General features: G+C 44.4%; 1 protein-coding gene across 1 annotated transcript in view; it reads left to right on the forward strand.

Annotated features, from left to right (window-relative positions):
* EFHC2 (EF-hand domain containing 2) overlaps positions 1-13,144 on the forward strand; it is a 195,873-nt gene that overhangs the window by 171,734 nt on the left and 10,995 nt on the right. Inside the window, exon 14 of the mRNA XM_040632735.1 lies at positions 7,909-8,014. Coding sequence (XP_040488669.1) covers positions 7,909-8,014 — 106 coding nt within the window. The remainder of the gene's footprint in view (positions 1-7,908; positions 8,015-13,144) is intronic.

Consider the following 13,144-nt stretch of genomic DNA (forward strand, 5'->3'; position numbering starts at 1 on the left):
CCCCCCCCCCCACCCCAGAGGCATGGTTTGGACTCCAGTGATTTCACCCAACAATACCTGGCAGTGGGGCCGAAGGGCAAGGGTCAGGCCGCGTGGTCGCTACTGTTGCGGTGTTTGGTGCTCTGGGAAGTCTGCAGAGAGAAGCCCCACCTCCCAGATGCTTCCTGTGTTTTCAAATGTAAGGTGATTTGTAGTTTTTAAGAAATTTTTAAAAAATTCCAAATCCACGTGGACCAGCAGAGCATCGACCTTGTATATGATGCATACTTGATTGCTCTGACCTGCCTCACCAAGAACTCTAGTTTATTCTCAACTGTCCCGGTCTTTAAGAATCTCACCAGGTGTTCAAGTGTGCGCCCCTGGGTTTGCTGGGTAATGAACTGAAACCAAACACAATCGCGTGAGTCAAAAATGTGTCTTCACAGGGGCGCCTGAGTGGCTCAGTCGGTTAAGCATCCGACTCTTGATTTCAGCTCAGGTCGTGAGATGGAGCCCCAAGTCAGGCTTCGTGCTGGACGTGGAGCCTGCTTAAAATTCTCTCTCTTTGTCTCCCTCTGCCCCTCTCTCCTCCCACCTCTCTCTCTCTCTTTCTCTCACTAAAAAAAAAAAAAAAAAAAAAAAAAAAAAAATGTCTTCACTGCCCTCCCTCCCTTCCGCCCCGGTCATGCCGCCCAGCCCATTCCCCCATGTTACGAGATGGCCTTCACAGCAGAGGGGGAAGCCACGTTACTCTTCAGCCAAATACAGCTGCTGCCGCACCTTTTACCCCACAGATGGTGGAAATAAAGCAGACCAGCTTTATTCCCTGTGGCAAGGAGATAGATGGCTTCTGTAGTTTTCAAGCCATTCATCATTTTTGGGAGGGGGAGCACAAGCACCCGTCAAGTGACACTTTTGCCTCGTTTCTAAGAACTCCCACCTAGCAAGGCATCGAGAAGCGTGCTTGGGGGTCCTGATTCTCTAAAGAGAAATTGCCTTCCCTCCCTCTTCCTCCACAAACATGTCCCTTAGTTTGTGTAGGGAAGGAAATGGTGGCTTGCCCAAGTATCAAAGGGAAAGAAGAATTTATGGAGGTTTTAGGAAAACACTTTAGCACTGTGGGCTGAGACTTTAAAGTAAGGAGGCTGACTTTTTAACAAGCGAAGAAACACTTAAAAGCCAGAATTAGTGCTGCCCTTTAGGGCAGTCACCCTGAAAGACTCTGCACTGATTTCAACAATGTCACCATAGAAAGTTCTTCTTTGGAATTGCCTTACCCGCGTTTTCAAGAGAATTTCCTCCAGAAAATTTCCTTCATCCTTTGACCATAGATCGGAGTCTTAGCAAGAGCCAGATGTCATTTGGAGAGGAGCAAAGTACGGGATTCAGGTGCAGAATCAGGAAGCTAACCTTTTTGATCAGAAGCACAGCGTGACCCCGAAGCAAAAAGATACATTTTCTAAATGATTCAGAGGCTTTTCCAAAATATTTTGGAAGGATGGGTAGGATTTGGCAAACAATGACCTGTGGTCATGAGGCAGGGAGGACGCCATGATGGGTGACTGGGGAGACAGTATCCAGGGGTAAATGCAAGCACTGGCCTACGTGTTCCCAGTCCCCTCATGGTCAAGCCCTTCTAGCTCTCTAAACTGCCTGCCCTGGTTCCTCTGCCTCCAGTTTGGACTGTCTTTAGAACTGGAGCTCTCCTTTGTATCCTCTCTCTCTCACACGACCTCGTCTAACAATAGCGTGTAGTAGATTTAGTGTGTGTTCTGTAGCAGAGGAGGGCATGACAGATCTCACCCCACCAGCGGTCTGGGGGAGGAAGCTGTGCGCAGAGCTTTGGAGCAGGGAGGAAGACTGGAGACTTAATTCCTCACCAGCGTGCTCCCAACTAGTGGCGCGCCTTCCTTTCAAGTCTGACTTGTAACGAGTGTACCGCCTTGAAAAGCACGTTTCAAGGTCTCTCATCTGCTTTTTCCGCTTTGTCAATTTGTATTTATATCAGACGGATACATGCTCGTAGTAAAAAATTCTCAAAGAATTCTGAAAAGTTTATTCCAACAAGAGTAGCTTCCAGCCACATCCTTCCCCACCTCCCAGACCCATTCACAAGAAGTAGCCTCTCTCAGCCCTTCTAGCTATCTCTATTGACATTTAAATAGCACGCACATACTACTGTTTCTACTATTTCTGTCTCTCATTTTTAGACACTGCTACTAACTTCCTGTTACGATGCTCGAGAATTTAACATACTTTTGATTCCCATTATTGTTCTTTCTGGCTGCCCTTAGGATCTTCTCTTTGTTCCTGGTGTTCTGGAAGTTCCTGATGGCGCCTTGTGTGTCTGCGTGTGTGGCCGTTTATAGATTCATTGTGTTTAATGCTTAATAGGCCCTTCTGTCTGGAGACTCTGTCCTTTGGTACAAGGAAACTTTCCATTAATTTTTAGTAATTTCCTCCCCTCCATTCGCATTTTTCTCTTCTGAGAACTCTTGTCATTAAGATTTTGGATGTCCCAGATTTGGATCTCTTTCCCCAATTTTCTGTTTGTTATTACGATAGACTTACCAAGGGATTTCCTTAACGTGATATCCCACCTCTTCTACTGGGTCTATTTACTACTATCAGATTTGTTTTATTCCAAGAGCACATTTTAGTCGGAATGAACCTTTTTGGTAGTCTTCTGTTCTTTTTTCATGGATATACTGTACCACTGTTATCTCACCTCTTTCCTTTTATAACCTGAATTGTATTTGTTTTTCTGCTTCCCCTTTTTTTTTTCTGTTGCTGTTTTGGCTTCTGTCCTTAATGTTGGAAGCTTTTGGGGGGTGGATCTTGTTGACTGGTGGGTTTCACTGCACAAGTCCCATCTCCTAGCCCTCATTTTCGTTAGGTGACCCCCCTGAAGCTGGAATCTGGAGATCTTTCTGGGACCATTCAGAGGATCAAAAGAAGAATCCTGTCTTCTCCTGCTGGACTAGGAGGGAGGGTGGAATGGGGGAAAGGAGGTTCCTTGAAGCATGGCTATTGGTGTTCTAGAAATGGGAAAGGGGAAGGAAACAGGCTGAGAGGCTCGAGTTCAGTGTGTAATGCTCTCCTCTGCCCTCCATTATGCTTCAGCCCCCCCCCCCCCAACTGAAACTCTTTTAGTTGAATTTCTCTGGAAGAGGACAGTATGGAAGAAGATACTTGGCGCTCTGGCTACCCCTGCTTTATTCAGGCTTTGAAACAGCCCTTGTTTTCAGTCTCACACCATGTCCCTGCCTCTATTGGCACCTGCAGTCTGCATTTGCTGAGCATCTTGCGAGTTTTTGTGGGCCACACTGGCTAATCTCTAAGTGGCCCCTGCCTCTGCCCCTTGCCTTCCTCGGTTCTGCCAAGCCAGTTACAAGTCCTCTGTCTGCTTTCCATCATTCAAACGATTTTGGAGATTCTTGTCCACTGTTGTCTTTTTTCCAGCTACCATTGTCATCGTAGGTTATTACTTATTTTGATTCCTTTATTATCGTTTTGGTGAGCTTTTGGTGGGAAAAGAAGATAAATATATTTGTGGTCAATCCATCATGATTAACTGCAACTCTGTCCACTTCCCAAGAGCAAAGAATTCTTCCAAGAAGCATTGGCTAGTTTTATCCCTTTTAATTGAAAGATTCTTTGTTCTTTTCTCTCTTGCCCCTTCTGCCGGGATTTCCATATCCATTGAGATCCTCTAAGACAGAACTTAAAAGAAAAACTTGGAGTATTATACCACATTAGCTCAACTCTTCCCTGAAGCCTGACTCTGGGTCTTTGGAAAGATCAAATCTTTCAAACATTTTTCCTCAGAAAAAAAATTTTTTTTTTAGGTTTTATTTATTTGAAAGAGAGAGAGAAGGAGAGAGAGTACAAGCACGAGCTGGAGGGAGAAAGAGAAGGAGGAGAGAATCTGAAGCAGACTCCACACTGAGCGCAGAGCCTGGCAAGGGGCTTGGTCTCACAATTGTAAGATCATGACCTGAGCCGAAACCGAGAGTTGGCCACTTAACTGACTGAGCCACCCAGGCGCCCCTTTCCTCAGAAAAATTTTATACGTCATTTCTAAGCTGTGTACTCTTCCATTTACAGCTTTTGATCCTTTTTGAATATTGTTTGACTCAGGAGAACCCTTTCCAAATAGCCTTTGAAATGGGTAAATGTTCAGATGTGTTGAGTCTGACATATCATGAGTTGGGCAGGGAAGAAGGCCAGGGGCCTAGGGGTAACGGGTAGGCATGATACAAGACTTATTGGTAACAAGGTATGATCATAGGAGTTCCAGTGGTGATTCCAGAAGTTTTTCTGTAAGTTTCAATTGCCATCATCCAGGGCAACTGCAGATTTAGGCAGGAGGACTCGGTTAGGCAAGAGAAACTTCAGGAAGGCCTTTCTGAAGAAGCAACGTTTGAATTGAGACTTTCCAGACAAAGGAACTAAAGGATGCAAATGCCTTGCGTTTCTGGGAACAATCTTGGCATGCTCAGAGAACAGGAAAAAGGCTAGGACACCTGGAACGTTGCAAACAGAGAGTTTTCAGATGAGGTCAGAGAAGTCAGCAGTGGCCAGATTACGTAGGGTTTTATAAACCCTGATAAGGAGTTCAGCTTGTGCTCGAAGTGGATTGGGAAGCCATTGAAGGATTCCAAGCAAGGAAGTTATTGATCTGGTCTATGTTTTAGAAAGCTCATTTTGGTGGAGGATGCGTCTGCAGCAAAGGTCAGCGTAGAAGCAGTAAGACCAGACTACAAAGCTATTGTTGTCACCCGGGTGAGAGCTGGTGGTGGCTTGCAGTTGGTGAGTGGTAGAGGAGGCGAAGAAAAAGGGATTTGTGATCTGCTCTGGCGGCAGAACCCACAGGACAGGTTAGTGGGTTGTATATGGGGGTGAAGTCTGATGTGATCTGATCTGTTTGGTAGTCTTTTGACTGGCTCCCAAATTACCGAGATATTACACTTCTGAAGCCTCTAGAATTGTATGTCTCCTGTAATTGATGTAATGGGAATTTACTGACAATTAAATTCTTCGCTATAGGAACAGATAGAGAAACTTAGTTCATTGGTGGTCTCATCTAATCTCCTGGTCCAATGGCTTTCAATACCATCTATATGCTAGTGGCTCCCACATTTCTATCTTCAACTCGAACCTCTTCCCTGAATTTCAGGCTCCTACGTCCAGCTGCCCCTTCCCATCAAAATGTAACATATCCAAACAAAATTCTTGATTCCCCCCCCCCAACCTGTAGCTCCTGCAGTCCGTCCTATCTCAGTTAGGATAGCCGTATTTTTCCAGTAGGCCAAGCAAAACCCTTGGAGTTGTCCTGAGTCCATGTATTCTCTCTGTCTCTGTCTGTCTGTCTGTCTGTCTCTTTGCCTCTGTCTCTCTCACTCTGTACAATCCTTCAGGAATCCTACACTCAAAATATATCCAGAATCAGGGGGCCTGGGTGGCTCAGTCACTTGAGCATCTGACTCTTGGTTTCGGCTCAGGTCATGATCCCTAGGTTATGAGATCAAGCCCCACATTGGGCTCTGCACTTAGCGTGGAGTCTGCTTGAGATTCTCTCTCTCCTTCTCCCTCTGCCTTTCCCCCCTGCTCACTCGCTTGCTCCCTCTCTCTCTCTAAAACAAACAAATCTTTATATATATGTATGTTCAGAACTGAACATACTGAACTCAGCGCCCTCCACTGCCCCCACTGCCATCTAGGCTGCCATTATGCCTACTTGGGATCACTGCAGAAGACAGCTAACTGCCCTCACCACTTTGGCCCTGCTCCTGCATTCTCTTCTCGATATATCAGTGAGAGTGATCTTTAGAAGATATAACTGAGACCCCATAATTGCTCTGTGTACAATATGCCCCAGTGGCACTTAGCTTTTTTCAGTATGAAAGTCAGAGGCCTACATGATCTCATTCTCTGACCTCAGCTCCTACTCAGAGTGTTCGGGAATACTTGTCTTCAAGGCTCCATGCTAAAGGAAAGTTTCTTACAAAACATCTTTAATTGATTGAGTTTTAGTTCTTCTCCCAAAACACACACAAATAAAAGACATAATGGTCCAGCATTTTGGCTACAAATATTTCCATAAACAGAGCATGTCCTTTCAAGGAGTTCAAATGACGAGCGAGCCAAAATCCAGAGGATAAACAGTGGTAGGGGGCAGCATATTGGAGTTGTATCCCAGAATCCTCGGCCAAAGAAAATGTACACAAAAGAAGAACCGAATTCCCTTTCTCCTCTTCTGATCACTCTGTTTATTCTACTTTGTTTAGATTGATGAGTCTATGTGACTTCATCTTGTAACATTTAACTTATTACTGCTAATTTATATTAGTTTATAAATATGAGCTATTATTTTCTTTAATCCCGAGGAAAAAAAGGTCTTTTGACTGGTTATGAGTATGTTATTTTCCTACGTTTATTATCACCAGGTTTTCTTTTAAGTAATTAGCCACCGGTCATCCTTGCCACAGTATCTCGTGCACCTCACTTGCCAGTTGGAGGGGGGGGAGTGTTGAGTGGGAGGTCCTGCCTGAGTGGGGCAGGAACCCTGGAAGGGTGCTTGGAACAGTCCCTTTGTCTTGTCCTTCAAAAAATGGTCTGATGTGACCAATATATGTTTAGCCTTAAGAACTGGCAGAGTGTAGTGAAATTAAAATAGGTGGCACTGAGGTATTATACTAAGAAGAATTTCGCTTTGTGTTTAGGTCGTTCCAGCAGTTGTGTTTGAAATTTCTGGGTCTTAATGGCCAAAACTCTATTATGGTTAAGGTTAAATTTATGCCAGTGTTTTCTTTTAAGTGAAAAATGGGCTTAATATTTTTTCTTATAAATTTAAAACAATTCAGATGATACAAAGAAGTCTAAAGCAAAATGTGAAAAGCAGTCTCTTTTCCCAGAGATAGCTGTTTTAATACTTCAGTGTATTGTTATTAGAATTTTTCAATGCCTTTTTTTTTTTTTTTAAAGCAGGCTCCACATCCAGGGTGGAGCCCAACACGGGGCTTGAACTCATGATCCTGAGATCAAGATCTGAGCTCAGATCAAGAGTCGGATGTTTAACTGACTGAGCCACCCAGGTGCCCCTGTGCCTTTTTGTATAAATATATACCTCAAGTGAGATCATAATTCAACGTACCATTTTGTAACCTCCTTTTTGCTCGACAATATATCATGAATGTATTTCCATGACAGCATATGTGGATCTAAATAACCCCCAATTTTTCTTTTAGAAGGGGGGAGGGGCAGAGGGGGAAGGAAAGAGAGAATCTTAAGTACGCTCCACACCCAGCACAGAGCCCAATGCGGGGCTTGATCGCACAACCCTGAGATCATGACCTGAGCCGAAATCAAGAGTCAGACTCTTAACTGACTGAGCCACCCAGGTGCCCCCTAAATAACCCCTTTTAATGGCTACATAATAAGTGATAAGGATATCTTATTTTCCCTAAAAATATCTTAGTAGACGCAATGAATCTAGGCTTCCCTTAAAAATTTAAAAAGCATGCAATTTAAGAAACACAAGGAGATTTTGTTTCACTGACATAGTATCAAGCATATTAAATTAAGAGGGCCTGCAAATACTCTGAACAAAATGGTCTCCGTTACCGAGGAAGTGCATTTGTTTCTGTGGAAACTGCAAGTCTTTATTGAGCACCTACTAAGTGCCAGCATAAATCTAGGTGCTGGAGACACTGGTGAATTAGCTGTGTGGGATCTCTGCTTGCAGAGTGCACACTCTCGGGGGTTAGAATCTGATTTAAAAATTTTTTAAAAGCTAGTAAGAAATAAGAAAAATATCAGGTATTGAAACATAACCTGACATTATGTTTTCCTGGTAGCATTTAAGCTGACATTTTGGTCCTGAATTCTGTAGGTTGAATCAAATTATATATTATAATTATATTTCAGGTTTAAAGACAGTGAGGAACAAATAAATTATGAGTCATTTTTCTGCGCCCTGAACTGGAGAATGAATCCGATGCCCGAATTTGAAGCACCATCGTACTTGAAAGAGGTAAAAGTAACACCTGTTTCAAAACCCAGCTGTGGCTACCTCCCTGGCATTTTTAATATCCTTTATCTTAAAGATTATTTTTCAGCATAAAACATTAACATCCGTGCTTTTGGAAAATGCACTGATGTGTTTCTGGGTATTTGTGTTAAAGGCTAATTCACTTTCCGTGCTGAGCGAATATCTGCTCTATAAGAGCATGACTTTTCTTCGGTGGCAGAACTTTCTTTAACCTCCGTCGCATCCAATTATATGGAAAATAGGATAATAGGTTACAGTTATAAATAGATATAAACACCGTTATCAAGGGATTCTGCTAACATCATCATGAGCCACGAGAGCAAATCTCAGGATGTCTGTGGCTGTGCACACAGCTTTGCCTTGGGTGAAACACTATAGGACGGGGATGCACATTTCACAGTGGAGCCAAATTTAAAATAAAACTTCAGTAGAAAAATGCTTGGTTAGGGAAAACAAAGTTCATGTGATCGGGTGGTGCTCTCAACATTGTGGAATTGTCCGAATTCTCTAAGATCTCTTTGGACCAATTGTCTTGAAGGAGTGGGTGGGTGGATGGCGGTTTGTTTATATTTTAACATGCTCCAGCAATTGATTTTCTTGGGAAAGTCCCTTGATAAAGCAAATGTCATGTGGTTACTCCGAGAAAGGAGGCATTTATTCCTACGGTCTCCGCTGACCAACTCATTCTGGCCTGAACTGGTCTAGTGCCCCTGGGGAGGTCCTGCAGGCATGCAACTATTCTGGAGTGTCAGGCAGCCTTAGCACTTCCAGAGGGTTGGGAGACAGCGGTGGCCTTTGGAGTCCAACATCACTAGGGTTGAATTCTGGCTTTGCCGCTTACTTAGCTGAGTGACTTTGGGTCACATAACTCTCTCATTTATAGATTTAATTCTCAGACAGATCATGAATGAGTATCCACTCTCGGGGATGGGGTCCAGAGATGAAGGTCATTATTGCTGCCTTTCGGGGGAGGGGGGCCACCTGCTGATGGTGGAATAAATACACTCATGATTTGGAGCGTGGGCATGATACAGCCTGCGTGGGATGGAATGGGATGCGGAGGAAGCTGTTGGGGTTGGAAGGGAGGACAGGAAGTCTTCTCAGGGGAGGTGGTGCTTGAAATTTCTTTGACAAATGGGAAGAGTCAGCAAGGGAGGGAAGTGGCATGGTTCGGAAAAGGCATTCCCAGCAGAGGCTCTGGGTCGGGACGGTGTGGAGCTTGTGCAGAACCAGAGGGAACTGGTGTGGCTGGAATGAAAGCATGGAAGGAGGAGTGGAAGAGGGTGAGGTTGGAGATACCGGCAAGGGTGAGGTTTGACTATTGTCCTGGAAGGTCTGGAGACCGTGGAAAGATTTCAAGGAAGAGAGCGACGCCATCAGGTGTACCCTTTGAAGGATGCTTGCTCTGGCTGGATAGTGGGCGCTTTGAAGAGGGGCCGTGGGGACAGCAGACCCATTGGGAGGCTCTTGATGTCCCATTGTCACCATAACAACTGCAAACACTTAAAGCATTTACTGTGTACCAAACGTTACCCTAAGGCCTGAAAATCTATTAGTTGGTTTAATCCTCAGAGCAACCCTATGAGATAGGTACTCTCGTGATCCCCATTTTAGAGACGAGGAAGGTAGAGAAACAGCACGTGTGTGACAGAGTCAAGAATTGTAACTCAGGTCTGTTTTCCTGCGAAGAATAAAAAAGAAACAATATTCTTTTTTAATGTAATTGTTTTTGAAGATATTGGATTTAATTAACTAAAATCCGAGATACCATCATGAAAGCAAATCAGTACTGACATTTGGTAACCTTTTAATTCTCATCCATGCAAATATTTAATGTTGTATGTACAAAGAAAAATGATAGATGGAGTTTCTATTCTACCTTCTCACCTCAGTGTTATAGTATTCCGTGTTGGGTGTCATCCATTTGTCCCATTAGGACTTTTCTCCAGCCCCCTCTCCCCTGCTCTGAGTCCCGGGCAGCTGACCTTTATGGGCTGCATCGGTGGGTCCCCTAGCCCGCTGACCTCCAGTTCGGTTGGCCAGTGGGATGCACCAGCAAGAGAGTGGAGGGTGGGAGGAGAGAGAAATCCTTTCCCTCCCTGCCAGTTCCCGTGGATTGACTGCCTCCCCCATATAGCTGCCCACCACTCCAGGTTCCAGTGACCACCGTCTCGTGCCCCTTCAGCCGCAGGTGCTGGCTGGCTGGTTTTCCTAAACGCTTCCCACAACTTCAGAAATAGTTATTAAATTCGTCTCAACTTACACGACTTGCTCACGTCCTCTCTTTCCTATGGCCCCCTGAATGATGTGCACGCTTCTTCTTGCTAGATGGCAGCTGCCCTTGTTGTATTTTCCCTTAGTTCCTATCTCCCTCCTTTTCCGTTCTCCCCCATCCACCACCCACGTGTTCACCTGTATGTTGGGGGCTTCATCACTGATGGTACAAAATATAATCCTACCACATGCATTTATTGGCCGCGTGTTTCTCTAACTTAATGCTACATTATGGGCAGTCTCTCTAGTTTAATATGTGTAGACCTGAGCCATTCTTTAATAGCTGTAATATGGACATAGAATAATTTATTCATCCATTTTTCTGTTGATAGGCATTCAAGTCATTTTTACATTTTTGCCTCTGAAAACGTGGTAACTTATTATGTTAATTTTTGTTTTCCTGATGACTGAATTTGAATGAAATTTAATGACCTTTGGGCACAACAACCCACAGTTAAAGACTTTTTTCATAGCAACCCAGCATGCACAGATACAGCGGAACCAAAGATTCACGAAACTACTATTCTGACTACGTGTGGCGCAGTGCCATCTTGTCTGTCTTTCTCTCTTCCTTTCTTTCTTCCCTCTTTTCCTTTTATTTTCTCCCCTCCCCCACACCCCTCTTTTCTCTCTTTTGAATGTCATTTGTGAACCATTAAATTGATTTAAGGGCCCACAGAAGGATCACCACCCACACTGGAAGAGGAACCACTCCATGGGAAGGCCCAAGATCCACTCTCCCCTTAGTCACCCCTCCCCCATTTCATCCCTTATATATCTGTGACTGGGACATGAACATGAGTTCAAATCCTTAGCTCTGTGATTGACTAACTGGGTGGCTTTGTGCAAGTCTCACTCAACCTTTCAGGTTTCCGCCCCTCAACAATGGAGATAAGAGTAGTACTTCCGGGGCACCTGGGTGGCGCAGACAATTAAGCTTCCGACTCTTGGTTTCGGCTCAGGCTGTGATCTAGGCTTACGGGATTGAGCCCCAGTCAGGCTCCATGCTCAGTGCAGAGTTTGCTTAGGACTCTCTTCTTCTTCTGCCCCTTCCCCCTGCTCTCCAATTTGTGTGTGTATGTGTGTGCGCATGCATGCGTGCACAGGCTCTCTCTTAGAGAGAGAGGGAGAGAGAAAGAAAGAAAAAAAAGAAAAGAAAGAATAGTACTTTCATTGGGGTGGTTGTGAGGATTGAGTTGATACACGTGAGACACTTATCGCCGCATCTGTCCCATAATAAGGGTTTAAATGTTAGCTATTATTATCATTTGTAAAATGGAGAGGTCTTACTTCCTCAGCTGAGGGGGCTGGGCCTTGAATAGTCACCTTCCAAGGCTAAGAACAGTGATTCTACCCTTAAAGGTAGGAGAACAGTTACGAAACGGGAATGTAGCGTCAGAAGAAGGGCCCATGCTTCAGCAGTGGGCCCTTCCAGTTGTTACTCCTATACAGTGAGAACTTTACTCTTTGGGTCTTTGGTCAACTCTGCTGACGAAGCCTAGAAGCAGTTCAGTCTGCGGGAGACATTTGGAAGGGGCCATTTCTTTCTCGCCAGTTTCAGAAAGACAGGAGCATAGGTATGAAATGGTACCAATTTAACTTAATAATGAGAGCGTAACTAGATCCCAGAGTCCACAGCCCTCTGGGATTCCTAAGCTTGTTAGTGTTTCATAAAGAGGGTATAAGATAGCTTGGGAATGTTACCAGTGAGTCTATACCCGCATGTGAAAATCGTCAGTGGGAATGAGCATAATACTGCATAGTCGATACAGTACAATCAGTACTGGAAAGTACGGTATCTCCTGAACCGTGTAGGTGTGCTGAAATGTTCCTGTCTAATAATGCCTGGGGACACGCATCAGCGCCTGTCACACAGGCTGGGTTCTCCAGGAAGCAGGTGGAGTTTAATGTGCAGGAGGTTTATTCGGGAGCGTTCTTGGGATCAATACGTGTGGAAGGGAGAGGAAGGGCACAGGAGTGGGCAGAGGGAGCAGTTGAGCCAGCCCACAGGGAGCTCTGGAGCTAGAATGGCCTTTCAGAGCTGCCCTGAGATGGGCCACAATGGCTTGGTCTTTATCCCTGTAGGTTGCTTTAGGAAGGGGATAACCTTGGGTAATGTGACTCTTTGCAGCCAAGACAGCTCTGTAGCCGAGGCAGTCCCTGAAGGGGACTCTCTGCAGCTGGGCCACCAAGTCCTTCCTCAGGAGATCCTGGATGGTACATCCTAGCTTGGCAACCAGTTGTTCTTGATGCTCTTGTTTTTCGTTTTTATTAAAATAATTAACATACAATATTGTATTAGTTTCAGGTGTATAACACGGTGATTTATACACATTGCAAAATGGTCACCCAGTTAGTTACCATCTAGGTGTCACCATGCAGTGTTATTGACTATCTTCCCTCCGCTGTACATTACAGTACATCCCTGTCTTGGTTATTTTGTAACCAGAAGATTGTACGTCTTAATTCCCTTCGCCTATTTCATCCATCCCCTCTTACCCCGCTTCCCTTTGGCGATCATCCGTTTCTTCTCTGTAGCCGTGAGTCTGTTTCTGTTTTGTTTGGTTGGTTGGATTTTTAAATTCTGCATGTAAGTGAACTCATAACGGTACCTGTCTTTTTCTGTTTGTTGTATTTCACTTAGCGTAATGCCCTTGGGGTCAATCTATGATGTTGCAAATGGCAAGATTTCCTTCTTTTTTGTATGGCTGAATAATATTCTATTGTACATATATTTTGTAGGTTTTTTTAATCTGTTCATCCACTGATGGACACTTAGGCTGTTTCCATACTGTGGGTATGGTATTTTATTTTATTTTATTTTATTTTATTTTATTT

Source organism: Ursus maritimus (assembly GCF_017311325.1).
Source record: "Ursus maritimus isolate PB19 chromosome X unlocalized genomic scaffold, ASM1731132v1 scaffold_X1, whole genome shotgun sequence".
Lineage (NCBI taxonomy): Eukaryota > Metazoa > Chordata > Mammalia > Carnivora > Ursidae > Ursus > Ursus maritimus.